Below are 26,044 nucleotides of genomic sequence, written 5' to 3'. Positions count from 1 at the left end.
GGATCCTGTGCATGTGTCTGGGTGAGACTTAGTTGACCTCAAACACTGTTAGTGCATACCTGCCTATTATTACGGACAGTCCGTAATTGTTACGGAAGTGTAAGGACAATTATGGACTTACGGAAATAGAAGAAATATTAATATTACTGATACAAATGGTCGCAGCGTTAAATTAAAAAATAATAAAAAATTTTTTCATTATTTACCCCATGCTACAATAAAAATGTTGTTTGAAGAACTGTAAATGGTGTTAATATATATAATGTAGCAGATGTAGTTTTTACTTATTCACTGGACTTGATTTCTTATGAATATTTTGCCATGCTGTGGAAAATGGACTTTGATTGAGGCTTGACCCGCATAAGTAGTAGGCCTATATAACATGGTAAGTTTATTTTACATATATAAAAGAGTGTATCTATCATTATTTTTGTTTGCTTTAGTATTACTGAAATTAGACCATTAATTACTGATGAATTTTGTATTTCTTACTGAATTTGAAATTTTCAAGTAGGCAGGTATGTTAGTGTGCTCTTGGAATCTACGATACTTGTTCCCTATTTAAACCATTTTCATTTGTCTTTTTCTCATGCCCTTTTAATTGTAATCCTACCATCTTTTCACTATCCCAATCTCTTCCTTTTTACTGGTGTTGAAATGACCTAAATGTGATTCAAGCACCGTAAAATCAAACCCTTAAAAACAAAACAAACAATTCATTTCTGTTTTTATTTCCTTTTAAAAAAACATTCACAGCTTCTTGATTTGATGGGCAGAGTTGTCCAAATTTCTTGTCTTTCAAATCAAGATTTTGCTCTTCGGGAAACTGCTAGATTTACAAAAAAGGTTACAGTGGAATCCTGATAAAATCAACATCACCAAACCAGAAAGATTGGTTGACTTTAAGCAGGGTTGACTTTGTTCATTATCAATGGAACACTCTTAGATAAAGAACAGAAAACTTGTGACCAACAAGAGGTTTTTATTTTATAAAACAGGTTAACTTTAAATGTGTTGACTTTTTATGCGGGTTTCACCGCTGGGTGGGGATCCTGACCTCCCATAGTGGGCAGGGAGGTACACACTGTCTTCTATCCTGTTATATCTGTTTTCCAACATGCTTTCTGTCTTTGTCTTGGAATGAGATTACTTGGTTTTGTCCTGGCACTGGCGGGATCCTAGCTGGGAGGGAAACAGTCAAATGCATAGTTAATGTTTTGGGAGATGATATTTTTTTCCTTGTAAATCATCTCTCTGTTATGTATTATTATTTTTATTTTGAATGTATAATGTAAGCATTTGAGTGTGTTCCTCTTTGTTGGATTTTGTGCTTGTGTCTGGATGAGACTTGTAGGTGATTTCAAACTAAGTACATTGGTGGTATGCTCTTGGAATCTACATCTGATCCCTATTTGTTCTCAGTTCCCCTTTATCTTACTTTTTCTCGGGTGCTTTAATTGTAATTCTAGAACTTTTTACTATACCATTTTCTTCCTTTTTACTGGCGCTGATATAACCTAAATGTGTTGCAAGCGCCGTAAAACCCTTAAAAACAAACAAAAATAAACGGGTTTCACCGTATATGAAGCCACATTAAAAAAAAAAAATGTTCCCTACCAATTTTGGATTTTTGTTTCAGTCTATTGGTGGATAATTGTTGGAAATGTTGTTTTTCTACTCTTTTTTTTTCGTGAATTTCTTTATCCTATTGAAAAGGCTGATTATCTTGCAGTTTAAGTTGGTATAGATTTTATCTTTTATTTTTTCTTCTATTTGTTTTTAAATTCTAAATTTTTGGAAAGAGAAAATATTTTTTTTAAAACACGGACATGTTAGGTGGGTGTGCTCTAATGGTTTTCAGATCCAGGTTGTTTACCCTTGGGGGTCCGAATTGCTCAGTTGCTTCACACGCAAATTGTATGGGATCCTGGGTAAAGTAGAGATTTTTTTTCTAACAGCAGTGATTGGGGTAGCTGGCTGGGTCTGTTAGTTCTGTTAGATCTGATGGAAAGTACTTTGTGATAGACAAGCAAGCTATCCAAAGTGTAGCCAACAGTTGCCATTTTCTGTTTAGTGCTATAGAATAAAGGATAAACATTTGCTTCTGAGCCCTATGGATTTTGAAGGACTTATATTTGTATTGAAGCTTAAAATTTGAGTGCAATATCCTCTAAACATGCCCAACCCGATTTACAAAGGATCCCAAGTCAACAGCAACACTTGTCATTTAGGACAAGACATGACATCTGTTAGGCAATGTTACAATTTTTTCCAACAGAGACAATAATTTTAATGGCTGCATACTCATTTTACATCTGAGTACAATGAGAGAATGTGAGTAAAGAGCCTTTTCCAAGGTTTCAACTATTCACTTTGCAGAGTAGGACTTGAACTTGGGATCTTCTGATCTGAAGGCGAGTGTCATACCACTAAACTACTTAACCTAAGATTCTTATTTAAGAAAGTCTTTTTTTCTCTTTCCAAAAATTTTGATTATAAAAAAGAAATTAGAAGAAAAAAATATATCGAAGTTGTAGGGTATTAACTAATAGATCAGGGTTTAATTGTTTCAGGGTCAAGGGGACTCTACCATTAGTGTTTACTGTCTGGAGTACCAGGAGCTGATCTTGCACGATGCAGCATGCCAGTGTATGTATCTTGCCTAAATGTTCTGTTACAATTCTCTCTCTCTCTCTCTCTCTCTCTCTCGCTCTCTCTCTCTCTCTCTCTCTCTCTCTCTCTCTCTCTCCTCCTCTCTCTCTCCTCTCTCTCTCTCTCTTCTCTCTCTCTCTCTCTTCTCTTCTCTCTCTCTCTCTCTCTCTCTCTCTCTCCTCTCCTCTCTCTTCTCTCTCTCTCTCTCTCTCTCTCTCTCTCTCTCTCTCTCTCTCTCTCCTCTCTCTCCTCTCTCTCTCTCTCTCCTCTCTCTCTCTCTCTCTCTCTCCTCTCTCTCTCCTCTCTCTCTCTCTCTCTCTCTCTCTCTCCTCTCTCTCTCTCTCTCCTCTCTCTTCTCTCTCCTCTCTCTCCTTATATATATATATATATATATATATATATATATATATATATATATATATATATATATATATATATATATAAACGTTATTTTTATTTACATATGGGTCCATTGTTTAAAAATCAATCAATGTTAATGGGGAGTTTATAATGAAAATATCAATCTTTTACATTTTTTGGGAGTTTATGGATAAAGACCTATCTTTTATTATAATAGGGCTTTATTTAATATCAATCTTTTATGTTTGTAGGTAATTTATAATAATTGAAAATCAACATTTATGTTTATAGGGAGTTGTAATTGAAAATCAAATCTTTTATGTTTGTAGGTAGTTTATAATTAAAAATTAACATTTATGTTTATAGGAAGTTTGTAATCAAAAATCGATCTTTTATATTCATCAGAAGTTTACATTTTGTGTCCAGATTTCATTATTTGCATCAGAGATTCATCTGTATTAAAGATGCCAAATAATTGTGAGGATCTTTTATCAGACTTAATTCTGGGATAGCTTTTCGCATTTTCCTGCCGAAGATATGATTTTTTGTTCCCACCTTCTATATGGACTACTTTATTTTCTTATGAACTGGGGAGTACAAGACCCAACCTCTATTTTGATTGCTATTGAAAAAAAATGTATAATATATTATATATACATTTTATAAAGATTTTTAAGCAATTGAAGTTTGGTCATTTAGGCTTCAAGTTTTATCATCTTGCTTACCTTGATATAAATGTTACATTAAGAATATGGATTGCATTTTCATAAATATATTAGACAAATAACAATGTTTTTGAGATGTTATTACTCTTTATGATATATTGTGAAAAATTCTTAAATGATTTCAAAAATTTTATTTTCCTGTTTAACTTGGATATTCAATTTTAGATGAGGACAAGAAAATGACGCACATCTGGGGCTGTGGAAGTAACATGTTTTTCACTTTGGACACAGAAGTAGGTGAAAGCTGCAATATTAGTATTAGTCTATATCCATTTGAAAAAGAAACTTTGCACTTAGATTTGTCAACATGACGTACTTCTATTTACTTTAGAGTATGTGTCTTATATTTAGATTAAACTATGTTACATTTTGGGCTCAAAACTTTTCATTAATAAATTTAAAAAAAAAAAATTCCCTTTATTCATCCCATGACGGAAATTTGTCTCTGCGGGTGGTTGGATGGGAGCATCACCCTTGAATCTTATACCTATGATGTTCGCATGGGTGTACGATCCGATAGTGATGTCGTTTCTTCTTCTCTTTACTAGCCTATCCTGCTTCTTTGGTTTGTGATTGTATTTTTGACAGGGGATATTTTTTTTTTCTGTAAATCTTCTGCCTGTTTGTTCTTGGTTATTTATAATTTAGCTTATGATATCTTTAGGTTATGATTTTGATTTACATTTGTACTATTTTTGTTAGATTGCTTGTTTTTTTTTGTTTCAGCGGTCTCTCATATAACCTCAATTGTGTTGGAAGAGACCTAAAGCAACAAACAAACAAACAAACAAAAATAATTTCTTTTTAAAAATTCCCTTTATTCATCCCATGAGGGAAATTTGTCTCTAGAGTCTATTCCAAGGGAAGACTGAAATTACCCAGCATCAGCCGCAGTGCAGTGCTGGAAATTGAGCTAGGGCGAGGTGTCTTGCTCAAGGCCACACAGCGCAGTGGTGGGTGATCGAACTCGGTACTATTCAGGAACGAAGCAAAGACTGTACCGCTGAGCCCCTTAAAGCCAATGCCCAAAATGCTTTTTGGTCAATTAGAGACTTGCCAATTCAATTCAATCCAATCCAAGCAGTTGCACCTTCAATATTGAGGATAGACGCACTATTTGTGTGGTGTGGGATGGTGTTAGGTTTAGGTTCTGTATCACAATAATTATGACCTCCTGTAACAGACATGTTTTCTGACAGATGAATTTCTCATAACTGTCAGAATTCCTCAAGTTGTTGGAGAGGGGATTCCATACCCTTATCATGCTTAATATTATTTCTATGAAAAATTCACAGAATTAGAGCCTCAACTGAGCTGCATAAGCCCTTCAGTACAATAAAAACTAGTTAAAATGGAAATCTTACTAAAAACACATATTCATAACTAAAACCATTTTCAATCCTGCTGAGGACAAATTGCTAATTTTTCAACATCAAATATGGTGACTAATTTTTTTTCTTTCTACTTCCAGAATGCACTTCACCTGTGGGATCTGTCATTGTTAATTGTTGTAGAATCATTTGCATTGAGGAATGCCATGGAAGCACATGCCATCAAAGACATCCGACTCTTACACTCAGAGCAAGCCAGCACTGCTTTCAAGTAAGTTCTCTTTTCACAAGTCATAGCTTCAAAGTTTTTATAGCGTAAAAGCTGGGATTTTGCCTAAAATGTAAGGATTATATTGAAACGGACTTTCAATTAATATTTGAATATTATATTCTTTCCCAGTTTTCATTTTTCTCCCTTGCTATTCTCAGCTGATGTACTAAAAGTCACAGCTTCACAAATACGATATGAATAATAACGATGGTGTTGATAATGATATATTTATTCTTATTATTCACATGGCTTTTCTTGGATCTTAATGAAGTGGTTGCCTACTTTAAAAAGAAAAAAATAATTTCCAGGGGGGGGGGGGGGGGGAGGGATATTGGAGACAGTGGGGTTTTTTTTTTGAGGTGTGAGAGGATGAGCGCTTTGCTGCTTAGAAAATCAACTTGAACTTATCAAAGGGCACAGCATAATCTTTGAGATTAAAATAAATAATACAATATCAGCTTTGATTTCATAAACTCTGGAATTAAATATAAAATTAATCCACCACGACTGTTAGTTTTGGGAGATAAGACCACCACATGAGGCAGCAGCTTCTAATGGTGCTTTAGTGGATTAATTTTATATTTAATACCAGAGTTTACGATGCTTTAACTAAAAAAAATAAATTTACAATCTAAAACCAATTCCTTCCATACATACTGAAAAACTTATTGCCATATGAGGCAAATGCATAATCATTCAGCATTTTAAGGAAATCAAAGCAGATATTGTATTATTTATTTTAATCTCAAAGATTATGCTGTGCCCTTTGATAAGTTCAAGTTGATTTTCTAAGCAGCAGAGCGCTCATCCTCTCATACCTCAAAATAAAAAAAACCCCACTGCAGAGCTGCCAACTGTCACGGAACTTCCGTGAAATTCACGGAAATAGACTACGAGTCACGGATACACGGAAACATACCATTTTGTCACGGAAATGGTCGCACAGGCGAAAAAGAAGTACATTTTTTTTTTTTTTTCGCCGGGATGCATAACGTTTTAAAATCAGATGTCGGGTGATCAACGCGTGCTAACAACAGGAAGTTGCCTTAACTCTTTAAGATTCAACCCGACAAAAACCGACAACGGCATAATATTCATGGGCGGGGTAGCCAAGACTGGCCTCAGTAAGTAAAATCCAATCGTTGTGAAGGAAATGACAGGCCCTGTCACTGCCGCAAGGTGTTTTCAGCTTTGATTTTTATAAATTTGCCGACAGAAAAGAAAATATGTTTCAGAAATTGCGATTTAAATCCTATTTTATTTGCGGGTGAAAATCATTGACATTGCACTTTGTTTAGTAAAAATCTGTAAAAAATTACGACTTTGGTGATGAAAAATGACTTTGAAGATAATTATTGTAAACTTTTAAAAATATTATTAATAATTTATAACTCCCTTATTTGTGGGTCGATTTTGTCATTCGAGATATCAATTTTATTGTAATAAAGAGATAGGAACTTCAGAGTTATTTTTTCTGATGCGAAATTATTACTTTGTAATTTTAGCACCAAGAAAAATAGTCGGTAAATAAATTTGTAACACCTCTTTGATAGACCGCCAGGGTCCGTTCGTGTAGAATTGTGAATCAAGCGTTTCAAAGTCTTCGACCAATCACAGGCTATCTATCCAGCTGGCCGAAACAAAGACGCTTCTCCCCGTCGATGTATTACGCTATTGTTATGCAAGGAATATAACACCTTATTGAGTAGGCCTAAAACCTAAAATTTAAAAGTAAAAAATAAAATTCTGAGGAATTTGAAAGTCACATTGCTGAAATCAGCTTGAAAAAAGAAGTACATTGGTCTTTGTTTCATAAAAATCGGTTGAAAACCAACTGGTTTACGAATAAATTTGATTTTAAAAATTGCTTTTGTTTATTTTAGCTTTTTTAGCAACTTTTTTATTTATCGGCCGATTTTCTTGATTTTTATATCATTCTTTATATCTCAAAGAGACGAGATCAGTGATATACTTTGTTTGTTTCAAATGTAACTAGAACATAATTTGGCTTTTTTACCTATCGATCATGCCTGGATAATTTATTCAACAACGTGGCGATGTGACGCAACTATTCCATGGCCGTCTTCCACTGCCTAAACGATGATTCAATTCATCGTTGACGGCTGTTGACACGTGAGCTGCCAGAACGACCAATCGTTGAAGGGTCAAGATGCTCAGTAGCCAATCGTTCTTCGGTCAAAAAACTTAATATCTATATTTTGACAATTCCGTAATCGATTTTTTCATTACACACATCGAATACTATACATTGTTTGTTGGATTCGTGTCATTCAGGGAATCGTCGATCGTATTGTTAAAATAATCTTTCATTGCCGATTCTGATTACGAGCGCATGTGTTCTTAGTTCTTTCTTTCATTTTCATTCGATTGTTGGAGCTGTTCATACGTGGTCTTGTCTACTGTTAAATTCGTTTGATTTTTCACTTTATTCACTTTTCTACTTTGTAATAGTTTGCGATTTCTTACTGTGCTTTGAAATGGATACACCTCCAGCAAAACAGAGGAAACAAGTGGTTCTTTATCGGCCCGAGATGACTGAGAAATTTCCTTGTCTCATTAAATCGTCCAAAAGCCCTGGTCACATTTACTGTACGGTGTGCTTCAATGACTTTTTAGTCGATAGTGGTATGAACGATTGTTCTAGGCATGTCAATGGACCTAAGCATATTAAAAATGCTAAATCAGTGAGTAGTGTTAAGTCTGTGTCTTCATTCGTCAATGCTCATGCTAAGAGTGTGGAGTCGGTGACGAATGCCGAAGTGATGTTTACTGGATTTTTAGTGGAGCACAATATTCCGTTAGCAGCTGCTGATCATGTGGGAAAACTATTTAAGGCAATGTTTTTAAATAAGTCTGTGTCTGCTAGGGAGATTATAGAAAAATATTCATGTGGCAGAACCAAGTCAACTCACATTGTGAAGGAAATGGCAAATCAGGAGACATCCATGTTGGTTGCATCGATGAAAACAGGAACATTTTCTATTGCCACAGATGCAAGCAATGATAGAAATGACAAATTGTACCCCATCATTGTTCAATTGGCCATAGATGGAAATATTGTTACTTCCTTATTGTCTATCATTGAAGTGGAGGGTACAAACACTGGAGTAAAAATAGCGGAGGCAATTGTAGGGGAATTAAAGTCAAAGGACATCAGCTTGGATAATTGTTTGGCTTTCACCAGTGATAATGCTAATGTCATGGTAGGTAAAAAGACTGGATGTTATGGTGAACTTCTGAAGTACAATTCTAATCTCATCAGTACAGGGTGTATTTGTCATAGGCTCCATCTTGCTGCAGAGTGGGCAGCCAAACAGTTGCCAGTCAATGTCGAGCAATTTTTCATTGACATTTATTATTATATCGAGAAGAGTGCCAGTAGAGTGAAAAACTTCAAAAATTTCCAGGAAGAATGTGGAGTGAAGCCATCAGAGCTCTTTAAACATGCCCCGACACGTTGGCTTTCACTGTCAAAGACATGCCTCTGGGTTCTGGAGCAATGGCCTGCACTGGAGAGGTTTTTTGAAGAAGAATGCAACAGCACTACAGAGCAGGCAAAAGAGATAGATGCAGAGGAGAATAAACAGGATAGGAAAAAAAAAGTGTTGGACAACCTGAAGTCAAGAACATTGAAGGCTTATATCCACTACCTTTCATTTATCCTTCCTGAATTTGACAAAGTGAATATGCAACTTCAGTCGGAATCTTCAATGGTTCATGTCCAACTCCGTCTGGTACAGCGCTTCATTAGAACTCTTATGACAATGGGGCTACAACCATGTGCTCTTACCCACAAGGGAGTTACAGATGTTGACTACAAGTCAGAGTACAACAAAAGATCAAATAATGATCTTGTTATTGGGGAGGGGACAAGGAAGAGTCTGGAGAAATTGAATAAGGAGAAGGTACAACAATTCTATTCATCTATAAAGAAATTTTTACAAACTGCCATTACTTACCTTTTAAAGAATGGACAAATTGAAGCTATTTATTTAAAGAATGCTGAGGTGGCTGACATCAATGTGAGGCAAACAGCCACATGGAAACAGTTGGAATATTTTTAAAATAAATTTCCAACCATTTTACCACAGGATGCAACTAAAGACGAGTTGCAATTGCAATTTGTAGAATATCAATCTTGTGAATTACCAGATAACTTGCCTGATGAAATGGGATTGAAGTGGAAGATGCTTGGAGAGTCTGTGAAGGATATAACAGGACATCTTTCATTGAACACATTAGCCAAAGTCATGACGTCAATTCTTGCCATTCCTCACAGCAATGCCTCATGTGAACGCATCTTCAGCGCAGTGAGGAAGAACAAGACAGACTTTCGGTCATCAATGTCTGTTGAGACACTAGAATCCCTAATGATTCTAAAACAAAAAGAGCGGGTGGTTGGATGGGAGCATCACCCTTGAATCATATACCTATGATGTTCGCATGGGTGTACGATCCGATAGTGATGTCGTTTCTTCTTCTCTTTACTAGCCTATCCTGCTTCTTTGGTTTGTGATTGTATTTTTGACAGGGGATATTTTTTTTTCTGTAAATCTTCTGCCTGTTTGTTCTTGGTTATTTATAATTTAGCTTATATCTTTAGGTTATGATTTTGATTTACATTTGTACTATTTTTGTTAGATTGCTTGTTTTTTTGTTTCAGCGGTCTCTCATATAACCTCAATTGTGTTGGAAGAGACCTAAAGCAACAAACAAACAAACAAACAAAAAATAAAACAAAAAGATGTAGTGTGTCACGAGAGGAAAAATGCTCCAGAGTTGCTGAAGCTATGTAAAACAGCCACAGCAAGAGCTCTCAACAAGGAGTAATAACTATGGAGGAGTTGTAATTGTAAATAGTGTAAATACTAATGTTATATATATATATATATATATATATATATATATATATATATATTTATATATATATATATATATATATATATTATATATATATATATTTATATATATATATATAAAATGTGGACTCGTAATATTATTTTATTTGGAACTAATTAAATTAGGACTATGCATGATGTGATTAAATTATGATGTGAAAAGACCACCATGACGACACTCCATGATTTGACGTTAATATCAGGACAAGAGTTTCTGGTGAGTAAAATATTTCATATTTTTAGTGTAAATAAGCGACGTTCTGTTGTCACTGAAGTGTCACTGAAATGTGTCCCCCAAATGACTTTGTCCAAGTTGGCAGCTCTGCCACTGTCTCCAATATCCCTCCCCCCCCCCCCCCCCCTGGAAATTATTTTTTTCTTTTTAAAGTAGGCAACCACTTCATTAAGATCCAAGAAAAGCCATGTGAACAATAAGAATAAATATATCATTATCAACACCATCGTTATTATTCATATCGTTAAAGCATCGTAAACTCTGGAATTAAATATAAAATTAATCCACCACGACTGTTAGTTTTGGGAGATAAGACCACCACATGAGGCAGCAGCTTCTAATGGTGCTTTAGTGGATTAATTTTATATTTAATACCAGAGTTTACAATGCTCTAACTAAAAAAATAAATTTCAATCTAAAGCAAATCCTTCCTTACATACTGAAAAACATATTGATAAATATGTTTATTGACTGCATCTATACCTTTTTCATTCATCTTCAGCTTGAGCTCAGTGAGTGCAGCTGTATTATCTGAAGAATGTCTCCGTATGCTTCAATTCCCTTCATTAAAGTGTTCATTTGAGCAGAAAGTACAAAGTAACAACACCGTATTCCTCTCAAAGTCTCCTCTCATTCAGGTAAATATTTGGTGAATTGCAATTCTTCTAATGAGCTTCTTACTCTCCCTTTTCTATATATGACCACCACACATCATTCTACTCTACCCTGAAAAAAACTTGTATTTAAAGTTTTGGTAAGAAAAGTCATCCTTTAAATATCGATCGATTAAAATATCCCTCATCTTGGCAAAAACTCAGACCTGGGACCTCGGATTTTAATCGATTGCTATTTGAAGGACGAATTTTCTGTCCCAAATTTTTAATGCATGTATTTTCGGAGTATGGCAGCATTGTGTCCATCAAGAGTAAACCAACTATCTGTTTAATTTATTTTCATTTTTAACAGTAAGAATTTTCTTTTTAAAAATTCATAAATCAAACATTGCTGTTGTGGATTCTAAATATACATCAATATTACACCATTCACTTTTCATAGTGTGACATCATTGATTTAGACAGATATTAGTTTGCTCTTAGAGTAGACTAGGATAAGGTAGACATTATAATTTGCAATACGTTTAAAAAGACATGAAAACAACCTATTAAGAATTATAATATATTTGTAAACCGAACTAACAAAATGACGGCGAATTATGGATGTCTCTCATTTCTGAGGTTTAAAAAAAAAAGAATTTTTGCCCAAAAAATCTATTTTTATATTTTATTTAAAATTGCTTTTTGTCCACAATAGCTGTGGTATCCACAATGATCTTGGTGTCTGTGGCATGAAATAATGAAATATCTTATAGATATTAGCTGCTACTCTACTTACAAAATCGTGTTTGACATGGAAACTATACTAAGTTACCCAGTCATTGCCGAGTATAAAAATATTTCAATTTTCATGTTTATTTTGACTTGCAGGATGATGTATTTGTAGCACAGTGTAATACAGACTTTGAGTAAGTGAGCTTTATCATAACCTCATTATTTTTATATTTATGAATATTAAATAAGTGACTGTATAATCTGAATTAACAACAACTATAAATAACATGAAGTATGCTATTTTCTTTGACATTATTTAGTCATGCTTTTTCAAAAAAAAGTTTGGATTCCTGTCACATGTAAGTATAAAATTGCTCACTCCCCAAATAAAGTTCAAGTTCAGAGTTTATTTTTGGCAGTTTGCCAAATCAAATCTTAAATTATCCAATTAACAAAATACAACCAATTACGTTAATCAACAATTTAAGTGAACAAAAAAAAAAAAAAGCCAACAAAATAAACCCATAAACAACCTCATGTTAGAAAGGTAGATTGCCAATAAAAGCTCAGAAAAGTAAGTGGAGCAGGCACTTATGTTGATAAAAACAAAGATTGAAGTGAGTCGAAAAGTGCCAGAAGACAATAGAGAATATAAAAACCTCGCAGTAATAGGGGCTCGAACCCACAAGCTAACTGGTACGACAACTCCACCTGGCCAGGGAGAGGGTAGTGCTACTGTCAGGAGTGGTGGATAGCTCTGACAGTAGCGCTACCGTCTCCCTGACCAGGCAGAGTTGTCGTACCGGTAAGGTCGTGGGTTCGAGTCCCCATTGTCGTTAAGTTTTTAAATTCTCTATTGTCTTCTGGTACTTATCTAGTCACTTCATTATTTGCTGTTGTCAATAAAAGTTCATTGCTTTTTAATTTGAATCTTTTTTTTTTAATTTTAAAAATCTGACTTCTGATACTACAACAGAATCATGCTTTATATATTTTTCCTTTTTTTTTTTTAAAGTGAGGATGATGATGAGACCTGTTTTTCCATCAAGTTTTTGTGTTATGCTGAAACAGACCCTGACCGAAGGTAAGGCTTGCTTGGTAGAGTGGTTCCATTTTGGGTTCTTTTTTTGTACATGTCTACCTTCACTTATATCAACTCTGACATTCATCTTCTAATGTTCAAAACTAATGGAAAATGGTCAAGTATTTAGGATGTTAAATATTTGAATAGTTTTAGGTAAAAGATAAACTGACGGAGAGTTGCACTTTAAATTGAGATTATCTACCAGGTTATTTATGTAAAGAAGGAAAGGGGTGAAGACTTTTATGTTGATGGAATTGATCCCTTGTTGTTGAAATCCAGAAAAAAAACCAGACAAATAAAATGAGATTATTAAAAGAAAATAAAGGTACTCATATCATTATGAGGAGTAACTTAGTGGACATGTGAAACATGATTATATCCTCGTTTTTATAGTGATTTGTTAACATTTTATCTACTCCTGTGTGATGTCCGAGGTCCCTCAATGGAGAGGGTGCAAGAATAGCCCAACGCCAAGTCAGCGATTGTAAAAGGCCAGTAATGGTGTGTGACTCCCCCCTTTTGAGTCACCTGGTCTTCCAGGTTGGGGGTTGTCGAAGGGTTAACACCTCTTCCTAAAAACTCAAATTGTTACAAAAACACAGGTGGACAAATCAAATCCTTTTTTTAGCTTGGGTGACCGAAGAGTTTCTGCAATGACAGAATTTATGAAGGACAACAGACAAAGCCGAAAGGACTCTGCTGATCCGATGACGTCTTTGCCAAACAAGCAGCTTCGAAAGATCAAGGAGAAGGGGAACATGGAGAAGAATTAAAGAAGCTGATATACAGATATGTGATTAGACATCGAACGAGATAAAAAAGTTAGCTCAAGATAGAGAAGGATGGACACTGTTTGTCTGTGGCCTATACCCTGACCCAGGGTGGAAAAGGCAATGATGATGATGAGCATTTTATCTTGCACTTTGAATGACCATCTCAAAGTAAATGCTCAATGGAAGACAGTATTGTGCTGTTATTAATGGATAGCTGGATTCATTAATAAAAGCATGATTGATACAACACATAAAAATAATTATTTTTAAATAAATGGGGCTTTGTTATCACAATAGATAGAACTTGAGCTTTACAAGCAAAGGATGTAATATCAATCCTGGATGTAGTTGGGATTGTTTTCTGACCCCTTGTCCACCCAACTGTGATTTGGTGGTTGGATCGCTGTTAGAACAAATCCATCCGTTAGTGGAAAGTACGGGGTGGGGATCCTGACCTCCCATAGTGGGCAGGGAGGTACGTGCTGTGTCTTCTATCCCCCCATACCCATTTTCCAATTGTTACCTGTCATTGTCTTGGAATGAGATTACTTAGTTTTGTCCTGATCCTTGCCGGAGTTCCTTGGCTTGGAGGGAAACAGTCGAATGTATAGTTATAGTTTTGGGAGATGATATTTTTTTCCTTGTAAATCACCTCTCTCTGTTATGCATTGTATTATGTTTAGTTTACATATTATATTATATGATTGGTAAACATTTGAGGTATTCCTCTTATTTGGGATCTGTGCTTGTGTCTGGATGAGACTTTTAGGTGATCTCAAACTAAGTACTTTGACGGTGTGCTCTTGGAATCTACATCTGTTCCCTATTTGAACCAGTTCCCCTTTGTCTTACCTTTTCTTTTGTGCTTTAATTGTAATTCTAGAACTTTTTACTATCCCATTTTCTTCCTTTTTACTGGCGCTGATATGACCTTAATGTGTTGCAAGCGCCGTTAAACCCTTTAAAACATTAAAAAAACATTAGTGGAAAGTACTTTGCCCGTGTCTGCTTAGAAATGCCACAGATAAACTATTGACTCTGTAGACCTTCTGGCTCAAGGGGACTACTTCTTTTTAAAAATTTAGAACTGTCTATGCAAGGGAGAAATTTACAGTACTGCTACATTACATTTTTGCAACAACCATTTTAAGACAAATAGTACATAATGGCCTGGTATTTATCACTTTTTGTCTCGTAATCATTAAAATATAAATGAGATAAAAGTTAAGTTCATCTCACATCCTGATCCTAAAATCTATAATTCTTGATTTTATTGTCAACCTAAACGAAAAGAAGTTCTGAGCATAAAGCAAATTATAAACTTAATTGTTAAAACTAGTGTAGTGTAAACTGTTTGGCTTAGATTATTGCATATGTAATAATTTTCATTGTCTATGGCAATAGTAATGACTATTAATATTGTGGGGATCAGAATGATATTAACTAGCAGTACAAAAATATCTGAAAAATGTTGCATGCTTCCTCAATGATATGATGATAGTGTTAAAAGACCTGATGTGAGAATTACAATGATGATTTTGATTTGTTTGTTCCTGTCTTTGTCTTTAGACTCGAAAAGCTTCTTGCCAGAAAACAGTTTGACGACGCCCAACATCTGATCAAGACTTACAATCTGCAGTTCAATGTAAGTCTACCCTCAAACCCTATTGACTTGAGGATAAGTTTAAGATTATTAAGAGGCCTGGGTTTATCCAAATGTAAATATTTTTGTGAGGCAGTAGCTGGCTGCATTTGTGTTATGGATTAATAAAGTTCACCTTATCTTATCTTATCTTATCTTATGTCAGCATGGCTTTAAAGAAAGAATTTACAACATTTGCTGCACGTGCATCATTTATTTTGTTTCCATTACACATTTATTTCTATGTGTTCTCTTCTTTTTTCCTTCTTTCTTTATTTCTTTCATCACCTATTTACCCATATGGGGGGTGAAGTGGCTGAGTGGCTAAGACATTGCACTGTGATCCGGAAAGTCACAGATTCAAGCCCCGCTTCAGGCACTGTTGTTTTTTTTTTCGTTGGGCAAGATTATTAACCCCCAATTTGCTCACATCGGACAACATGGGTGATTCCTGTTGACATCAGACATCTTGTTCGATGGATTATTTATATTATATTATATTATATCAAAAAAGAAATTTCAGACCACAATCTGATTCTGGCAACTCTCAAATGCATCAAAGAGAAAGCAAAGAAAGTCAAGATAGTGTCTAGGGATACCAAAAAAATAGACATTAGTTCCTTCAAAAACAATCTGTCAGAGGAACTAGGAAGAATGGATATACCATCAGCACAGAAAACAGACGAGGTACTGCGCAACGTCATCGACAGGCATGCGCCAAACACAACTAGAATAATAAATTCCAGGAAACCGTCTCCGTGGTTTAACCAGAGTGAAAAAACTGCCAAAAGGGAAAAAAGGAATGCAGAGGCATCGTGGAGAAAATCGGGCCTTGAGATTGACCGGCTGATATATATAGCAAAAAAGCATAAGTATAAAACCACCTGCAAAAGAGCAAAAAGAAACTATTATAACACAAAACTGTCATCAGTGAGGGACACTAAGGAATTTTTCTCTGTTTCAAAGGAACTTTTAGGGGAAGAAAAGGGCATGTGTCTACCCACTAATATCCCGGTAGAAAAGCAGCCGGATGCATTTTCAGATTTCTTTTCGGGAAAAATATCGAAAATTCGGAACAATTTGGACCTCGTGCAAAATGAAGATATAAATTTCCACCCTTTTTCGGGTTCACAGGGATTCTCTTGTTTTAAAGAAACAACTGAAGAAGAAATTTCTAAAATAATTTTTTCATCTTCCTCGAAGTCATGTGATTTAGATCCTTTACCAACTAATATTTTGAAATTATGTCTTCCTGAATTGTTACCTTGCATAACTTATATTATAAATCAGTCACTTATCTCAGGACAAGTCCCAGATATCTATAAACATGCAATTGTAAAGCCTCTCATAAAAAAGCAAAATCTCAATGTAAATGACCTTAGTAACTACCGTCCCGTCTCAAATCTGCCATTTCTTTCTAAAATCCTTGAAAAAGTTGTACTCAGACGTCTTTCACAACATCTCCATGAAAACAATCTATGGGAAAAATTTCAGTCAGCTTATCGTTCTTACCACAGCACAGAAACTGCTCTGTGCTGTGTTGCGAGTGATTTGCTTGATGTTTTAGATAAAGGTTCTGTTTCTCTTCTGACATTGTTAGACCTTTCGGCGGCGTTTGATACTATTGATCACGGTATTCTCATTAAACGACTTAATATAACCTTTGGCTTGTCTGGGACTGTCTTGCAGTGGTTTGAATCTTATTTAGATGGCAGAAAGCAACAGGTTATGATTTTGGATAAACTTTCTCGTCAACATACATTGTCTTTTGGTGTTCCTCAAGGCTCTGTTTTGGGTCCAATTCTTTTTGTTTTGTATACTTCTCCATTATCTAATGTCATCACTGGTCATGGGCTGCGCTATCATCTCTATGCAGATGATACGCAACTTTATGCTACTGATAAAACTAAAAATCTCGAAAATATTGTGAAACGTGTGGAAGAATGTGTGACGGATGTGAAAGAGTGGATGGATGCAAACAAGTTGAAAATGAATGAGTCAAAAACAGAAGTGATGATTGTGGGAAATAGAGGGCAGTTGAAGGTGAATGATGGTCTTGAGGTGTTGATTGGGGGTGAAAAGATCAAAGTTTCAAAGACTGTGAAAAATTTGGGTGTCTATTTTGATTCAGAAATGAAAATGTCAGCTCACATTTCTGCTCTCTGTAAATCTTTATACTTTCAATTGAAGAAAATCAGTTCGATCCGTCAGTATATTGCAATTGGAACATGTAAAACATTGGTTGTTTCCTCATTTTTTCGAAACTAGACTATTGTAACTCGCTGCTTGTCAACTTGCCTCAGGCTTCTATTAAACAATTGCAACTACTGCAAAACAGTGCAGCAAGATTAGTTTTTGGCAAAAAAAAAAAATTTGATCATGCAACCCCTTTGTTGGCCTCTCTCCACTGGTTGCCCATTGAAAAGCGCACATATTACAAAGCAGCGTGTCTTGTTTATAAGTGTTTGGCTGGTATAGCACCGGCATATCTCACAGATCACGTGGTCATGTGTAAATTTGAAAATTACACTTTAAGATCATGTAATGACCAAACGAAAATTTCGGAAAAAAGATCAAGAACAAAATTTGGTGATAGATCGTTTGCTTGTTTCGGCCCCAAGATTTGGAATGAACTACCACGTGGTCTGGGGAGTGCAAGTCTTTACCTACTTTTAAAAAGAATCTCAAGACACATTTTTACTGTATTTGTTTTTCTTGACTCTATATGAATCCTTGATTTGGCTATGAATTGTTATTGTTGTTGTTATTTTATTTTTTTATTTTTTCACTTAAAATTGATATTTATATTGTAAAGTGCCCAGAGCTTGTGTTTTACACGAGAATGAGCGCTATATAAATGTGTATTATTATTATTATTATTATTATTATATTCCTTCATGGAATGCCTAGACGATGGTATCTAATGCACAGCGTACACAACGACAACAGTTCAGTTGAGACGGTATCCCGTTCCTGACACCTGCTGACCCGGTCACGGTGAGCGGTCAATCACCGAGAGGAATTTACTTAACGGGGATTGCCGTTTCACTCAATTTAACAATGTTTTGTTTTATTGTCTGTTAGACACCCATATTGAATGAGTTGAAATATCACTACTTGGTATAAAAGTTTATATTTTCTACTTATACTGTGTGTTTTTTATTTTTTCATAGTATTACTAGATTTCTCAATATAAGTTATCAATGAACGGTAACAAATTACACAAAAAATATAGCGGGTGCAACATTTCAAAAATTAGAGAAAAAAAAAAAACGTTGCTATGGCTTTGTCTGAATTTTATGTATTATAAAGACAAGATGTAGATACTTCTCCTCACAAAAAACGTATTTTTCCTCAACAAAAATATATCCGCTACGAGCATTCAAACTCGTCAGTGTAGTTTGGGGCTGGTCTTTAACTGCATTGCGTTGATGACAAATCGCATTTTATTCATATCGTTGATAATGCCGGATGCTCTTTTTTTCCAATTTTGCTGTTGTTTGGTGACAGCTCACTGTGCCTTGTTCTCCAAGAAGTCTAAGTCTAAACTTATATTGAGTGATGTGTGGTATGCAGTGGTACTCAAGGAGGTGTTTTTGGATTATTTTGTTTGGAAAATATTTTCTGTATGTATCCGTGTAATGTTTTATTGCACTTTGAATATATTGGATTGTGTCTGCTTTGATCGATTTTGTGTGTGATATAAAGTTGTGCACATGACTATAGGCCTTGTTTATATTGTCGAAAATTAATCCAATACTGCATGCGTCGTCAATGATGAGTGGGTCGTGGGTGCAGTTCTTTGTTTGTTGGATAATTGTAAGTGTAGACCTTTTCTTGTATTTGTGGCAGTGGTTGCCAATGAATGACCTGCTGTGGTAAGCCTGTTGTGTAATGCGGTATTCTGTCCAATTCAGAGGCAATAGGACCATCCCTGAGGGTGAGTGGCTCGTGCATGAGATTTGAAAGTCTCTCCTGCGTTTTGGAGTTTGTTGTTATATTCTACTCTGTCGGTATCAAACATGCAAGTGCAACCCGTTTCAAGGTTGATTTATTTATTAGTAGCGTCTTGGCAATGAGAAAATACAAAGAAGCTAATGAGTCGTGTGTTCAATGTGCTTTATAATGTGTACTTTTTACACATAAATTATGAGTGTGCTCCTTGCTTGTCCAATGCCATGTCAGTCCCATAGACTAAAAGAATGTCATTAGAATAATTTGAACATTTAAATGGTTTCTTGCTGGCACGTTTCTATTTCTGTGTTAAACAAACCATACCACATGTCCTACATAATGAATTCACTGCTTGGTTATGACTTGCAATTGTGTGGCCCATGCTGTAAGAGAAAATTCAAAATTGACTGAGCGATGTAAGCAATGATATAGTGAATTAATTAATAAAATGAGTTTTAAAACACTCTGTATTACTTCTCATATCCATGCATACATAACAGCGTACATAAAATTTGGAAAAAGAAAAACCAAATACTTCACCCAATTTGGTGAAAGAAAGGGGGGGGGGGGGGCAGGAAAATTCTAACAAGCAGTTGAGCTAAGTTGAGGCCCAACACACAATGTCATTTAAAATTAAACATTAGCAAGATAATTCAAATTATGCAATTTAAAAATCAAATTAACTCATCATTGAAAAAAATAAAAATAAAAATACAATTAACAATAAAACCGCAGCGAAATATACGTTTCAAGAACAAGGCTAAAGAGGTAATATCATTATTACCTGACCTACCGCGGAAAAATGATCATTACAAAATAATGAAAACTGAAGAGTAAATGAAACTTACCTCATTTCGTAGTAAAACTTGTGCCTTGTGAATCACACCCAAAAAAATTTGAAGTTTATAGCAACGTTTTTTTAGAATCCTGAGGTAATTACAAGTAATTTTATTTAAATGTTATAGAAAAATAGGCGAATTTGAATCACGGCTTGTGGAATAAGTACTGGAGATATTGAAATAAAAATTGGACTGATGGAAAGAGTAGGTCTGCGAGAATTCTTTGCATTTTGGATGGAATTGCATCGTCACGAAGATCGTGAGGTTAATTGGTACGGAAATCATCCGTTGGTATCACCCAATGCACGTCAAATCTACGTTCTGGGAATTGATATCGGCTGACCGCTGTTGACCCAGGTTACCTGTCGGGTGAGGTTACGTCGGCGCTCGGAACAGCGGGAAACTAAACGGTCAGATTTATAGTGCAGTTTAGACGCCGTGAATGATGCAGTGGCAGAGAGCGTAATTTTTTTTCTTTTTTTTTTTTCTTTTTCCCATTCTACTAACATTCTCTATTTGTTATCCCTTAGATTATACCATACCTGGTCCAGAATCAAATGTACAATGCACTGCCTACCCTGTCTGAAACTCAAGACTTACTCAAGGCTTGTCGGAAACAGGTAATACTGAATGATAATAATAATATATGATATATTATATTTGTATAACGCTCTCCATGCAAAAGCATCTCAAATCATTTTATAAAGTTACAGTAACAATCTCAAGTAAGTTTTAAGGGACAGAGAATAAGATGGAAAAAAGAGAGAAGGAAACCTTGAAAAAATGAATGGTTTACATGTTTCAATACTCTAAACTTAGGGAAACGAACAAGAGGAAATCTCAAGCGTCAAGATAAATAATGGTTGACATTTCAAGTTTCCCCTAAATCAAAACAGATGATTGGAATAAACAAATTATGTAAACATTACAATATCTTGTATAATTATTTTTAAAAAAAAACCCATTTAAACAGCCATTGCAATCATTTGTTTTAATAATGGGTGTCCTAAAATGTCAATAATTGTTCCTTTGTTACTCTGTTATTTATTAACCTTTACCATTTCTTCATATTCATTTTCATTTGAAGATTTTGACAGAATATTCACCAGATTCTCCCCCCTCCCTAGATACCCATCTTTTCCTGTCTTTATAGATTTCAATCTTTATCTGTTTTTTCAAACTCAATTCTCTGCTGTTACTATAGAATTCAATCCTTACCTATATTTTATAGCTTAGTTACCCTCGATTTTTAATTCCTACCCATTTTTTAAAACCTTTTCTCCATTGAAACTATTGTGGATTTAGATAATTAATATTAAAAACAAAAAAGAAACAAAACAACAATGTTCTCTGTGCTGGCGGGACCAGTTTTCAATTCCTACCCATTTTGAATGAAATCTCTAAGGTATTTTTTTCTCACTTTTCACAGATCAATGACTGCAAAGATAAAGACGATCTGGTGACTGGTGTCTCCTCTGAGGTGAGTCTTTACATTGACAATAGGGAAAAAAGATTCCCCTCCCACCTTTTCTAATGGTTCTTTTTAATACTTTGTAATCTATGAAGGTTTTAGTTGTTTTGGTTCAAATTAAACTAAAGTGCTGACCTCCCATAATGAACAGGGAGGTACATACAGTGTCTTCTATCCCCCTATATCTGTTTTCCAACTTGCTTTCCGTCTTTGTCTTGGAATGAGATTGCTTGGTTTTGTCCTGGCCCTGACCGAATACCCTGTATGGGAGGGAAACAGTCAAATGTATAGTTAGTTTTGGGAGATAATATTTTTTTTTCCTTGTAAATCATCTCGATGTTGTGCACTGTATTTTTTTTCCTTTTACATATGTATGATTTGTAAACAATTGTGAGTGTTCCTCTTGGCGGGGTCCTGTGCTTGTGTCAGGATGAGACATTTAGTGATCTCAAACTATTGATAGTGTGCATAGTTGATAGTGTGGAATCTACATATGTTCCCTATTTGAACCAATTCCACTTTGTCTCCTTATTCTTGGATGCTTTAATTGTAATTCTAGAACTTTTTACTATCCCATTTTCTTCCTTTTTACTGGCGCTGGTATGACCTTAATGTGTTGCAAGTGCGGTATCCGGTAAAACCCTTAAAACAAAACAAACTAATTTTTGCAAGATTCAAATCATTCCCATTGATTTTAGATAAATAATTCAAATAAATGAATACCCTTTATTCATCCAAAGGGGAAATTTATCTTAAAGGAGAAATTTAAAATAAGTATTTTGCTCAAGGAAAAAAAAAAATCAAGATACATACATACAGAGGTTCTTTGGATGAAACCTTATCCAGTTAACTATCATCAGTAAATGATTTTATATACATTATTTATATACAGAAATTATGCATAACTGGTAATTGTAGAATTGTGCGGCTTTGTAGTCTAGTGGTATGACACTTGCTTTCAGATTGGAAGGTTCTGGGTTCGAGTCTCGCTTGGCGCATAGTTGAGTCTGTGGAAAGGGCTCTTTACTCACATTCTCTCACCGCACTCGGGTGTAAAATGAGTACCTGGCCGTTAACAGCGTTGTCTCTGTCTGAAAAAAATTGTCATATCGCCTAACAGACGTCATGTCTTGTCCTACATTTTAACTGTTGCTGTTGGCCAAGGACCCCTTGTAGGGTGTTTTGTGGATATTGCGCTATATTTTTAATTTTTGTTGTTGTTGTAGAATTCAAGTTTAGTCTTGCAAGTGTGTGTTTCGAGGAAGAAAAAAAAAATTGATACACTCAAACTTGTTTTTGGATCTGACAAGAAACTAAAGATCCCACGGGGTATGTGCTTGCAAGTTCATTGCAATCTAAATTATGATTGAATTCACAAGGTGTTGTGATGTTTTATCAAAACATTGTTTTTCTTTTCCTTTCCTCTTATCAGCTTCATAGTTTACAACACCGGTTAGATTCCTTTGTGAGGGTATTTGGACAGAAGGCGTACAAGTAAGGTTTTAGATTCTTATTTATCATTTCATCATCATCATTGCCTTTTTCACCCTGGGTCAGGGTATAGGCCACAGACAAACAATTTCCATCCTTCTCTATCATCATCATCATCATTGCCTTTTTCACCCTGGGCAGGGTATAGGCCACAGACAAACAGTTTCCATCCTTCTCTATCATCATCATCATCATTGCCTTTTTCACCCTGGGTCAGGGTATAGGCCACAGACAAACAATTTCCATCCTTCTCTATCCCGAGCTAACTTTTTAATCTCATTGCAGGTCTTACCACTTTTCTGTATATCAGCTTCTTTAATTCTTCTCCATGTTCCTCGTGGCCTTCCCCTTGATCTTCTGCCCTGAGGGTTCCAGTCCAATACTTTCTTTGTTATAGTGGAGTCGTTCTTTCTAAGCGTGTGCCCAATCCACCTCCATCGTCTCTTCCTATTTCCTCTCCCACTGGTTTCTGCTGTGTTCTTTTCCATACTTCTTCATTTTCTATTCTATCCATCCATTTTATTCTGAGTAGCTTACGCATGCACCTGTTTACGAAAATCTGTACCCTCCTTATACATGCCTGTGATCCGTTCCAAGTTTCACATCCATACAGTAGGACAGACTTCACATTTGAGTTGAAAAGTCTTAGCTTTAGTCGAAGGGAGATATCTTTAGTTCTCCAAACTCTGTTCAAAGATGTGAATGCAGCTTGTGCCTTTCCTATCCGTGCTTTCACCTCTGCTTCCTTGCCTCCATCCTTGTCAATTATACTTCTGACATAGCAGAAAGTGTCTATATCTTCGAGTTCCTGATCTTTTACTTTGATCTGCTCCCTTTGACGCGTACCTATCCTCAAGACCTTTGACTTTGCAGGGTGAATTCTTAGACCAATTGATTCCGAGAGGCTGTTTATAATTGTGGTTTTTGCTTGCATCTGGTCCTGGGTGTGGGACGAAAGAGCCAGATCATCTGCAAAATCCAAATCATCCAACTGTGTCCAGGGGGTCCACTGTTTCCCATTTCTTCGCCCTTTGGAGGTTTCTTTCATTAGCCAATCAATGGCAAGGATGAACAGGTATGGTGAGAGCAAGCATCCCTGCTTGACACCAGTCTTAATTTCAATGCTGTCAGTAAGCTGATCTTCATGTACAACCCTGCAACTTGATCCTTCATACATTTCCTTAATGAGGTTAACTATCTTTTCAGGGAGTCCATAATATGCCAGAATTTTCCACAATGTTGCTCTGTCAATACTGTCGAAAGCCTTCTCATAATCCAGAAAGTTGACAATAAGAGGAGAGTTCCATTCTATAGACTGTTCCACTATGACTCGCAGAGAGGCAATCTGGTCGGTGGTTGAACAGTTTTTCCGAAAACCTGCCTGTTCGTCCCGCATCTGTTGCATTCTTAATTCTCTCTAAAATAATACGGTTGAAAACCTTCCCTGGGATAGAAAGAGTGATACCTCGATAATTATTACAATTACTGAGGTCCCCTTTCTTTGGAAGCTTGATAAGATGTCCTTCCTTCCAATCCTTTGGGAATATCCCGTCATTCCAGATTCTCTCAAATAGTGGGTGCAGGGCCTCAGCATTTCTTTCATCATCAACTTTTAGAGAATCCGGTGGAATCTGCTCTGGTCCAGCAGCTTTCCCCCTTTTCATCTTGTTAATGGCACCCACAATCTCTGCTATCGATGGTGGATCACAGCTAATTGGTAACTCATTCCTTGCAGGCAAAATTTCTGGCTAGTTGTCTGGTGGTGGTCTGTTCAGAAGGCAGTTGAAATGTTCCCTCCATCGTTCAGATTGAGCCTCTTTTCCAAAAATAGTTTTCCCATCTTTGTCTTTGACTGGTACCTCTGGTTTCCCATATTTTCCAGCAAGTGTCTTGGTAGTTTGATAAAGGATCCTCATGTGTCCTCCTGTCGCTGCTGCTTCTGCTTTCTCTGCAAGTCTGTTCATGAATGCTTCCTTGTCTTTCTTCACATGGCCTTCTCTATCTCTCTCTTTCTCTCTCTCTCTCTCTCTCTCTCTCTCTCTCTCTCTCTCTCTCTCTCTCTCTCTCTCTCTCTCTCTCTCTCTCTCTCTCCATCTCTCTCCATCTCTCTCCCTCTCTCCACCCCCCCTCTCTCTCTCTCTCTCTCATTCACATGCTTTTAAATAATGCTTACGATTACATTGTATACAGGACTGTCTGAAGCTGTAGATGTTTAAACTGTTCACCTGCTAAGAATAATGAACAAAATTTGTAACAAGGGGTGTTTTGAGCTTAAACTCTTCTTCAGGCAATCTAAAAAAAACAACAAAACCACATTCAACAATATCCTATCTGGAATTTAGTAATGTATTTATATCTTTAGTGTTTTTTGTTGTTGGCTGAAGAAGGGTTTTGAGTCCGAAACGTTCTGTTCTTGGTATTTTGTTCTTTGTTGAAGCTGCTATATTCATTTTTGTTCATTACTTTCTACAGTCCACAGCTTCTAGCAGCCTAATATCACTTTGACCTATATTTGAAAGTATAATCACCCTTTTTATCTCAACCTCTCTTTACTTCTTTATGCTTGTATCTTTGATGTTTCAGCCCCACAGAGTGGCAAAGATTTCAACACGCTGACATCTTGGACGTTGTTATCACCCTCTTCACCTCACAGAAATTCCAACAGGCATTTGAACTATGGCATTGCTTTCAGGTTGGGCCAACTCTCTTAAATCCACTTCATCAACTGTATTATAATTTTATGCAATTTTATGTTGTCACAGGGATGGTAAAAAGTAATAAACAAAAATAAATGTAATAGCTTTAGACAAGAGTTTAAATACCAAACACGGAACATTTCGGGTTCATAACCTTTCTTCAACCAACAGCAAAAAAAACAAAAAAAAAACCAATGAAAATATAAATACATTACTAAAAAAACAGATTGATGGCAGAGAAATATTTGCCAAGTCCTTTATGTAAGAAGACTT

The 26,044-nt window shown here is 35.7% G+C and overlaps 1 protein-coding gene across 3 annotated transcripts in view; it reads left to right on the top strand.

The window, feature by feature from the left end:
• LOC144956447 (kinetochore-associated protein 1-like) overlaps positions 1 to 26,044 on the top strand; it is an 81,050-nt gene that overhangs the window by 10,895 nt on the left and 44,111 nt on the right. For all 3 annotated transcript variants that reach the window (XM_078886949.1, XM_078886947.1, XM_078886948.1), the window contains exons 8-18: positions 2,574 to 2,649; positions 3,903 to 3,970; positions 5,209 to 5,339; positions 10,996 to 11,131; positions 11,978 to 12,015; positions 12,837 to 12,905; positions 15,248 to 15,323; positions 20,644 to 20,733; positions 21,543 to 21,593; positions 23,017 to 23,078; positions 25,659 to 25,767. In XM_078886949.1, the coding sequence (XP_078743075.1) occupies positions 2,574 to 2,649; positions 3,903 to 3,970; positions 5,209 to 5,339; positions 10,996 to 11,131; positions 11,978 to 12,015; positions 12,837 to 12,905; positions 15,248 to 15,323; positions 20,644 to 20,733; positions 21,543 to 21,593; positions 23,017 to 23,078; positions 25,659 to 25,767 (906 nt within the window). The remainder of the gene's footprint in view (positions 1 to 2,573; positions 2,650 to 3,902; positions 3,971 to 5,208; positions 5,340 to 10,995; positions 11,132 to 11,977; positions 12,016 to 12,836; positions 12,906 to 15,247; positions 15,324 to 20,643; positions 20,734 to 21,542; positions 21,594 to 23,016; positions 23,079 to 25,658; positions 25,768 to 26,044) is intronic.

This window comes from Berghia stephanieae, chromosome 11 (genome assembly GCF_034508935.2).
Source record: "Berghia stephanieae isolate SIO BIC M18660-M18661 chromosome 11, UCSD_Bste_1.3, whole genome shotgun sequence".
In the NCBI taxonomy this organism is placed as follows: domain Eukaryota; kingdom Metazoa; phylum Mollusca; class Gastropoda; order Nudibranchia; family Aeolidiidae; genus Berghia; species Berghia stephanieae.
Note: the sequence above shows the minus strand (reverse complement) of the source record. Positions and strands in the feature narration are given on the sequence as shown.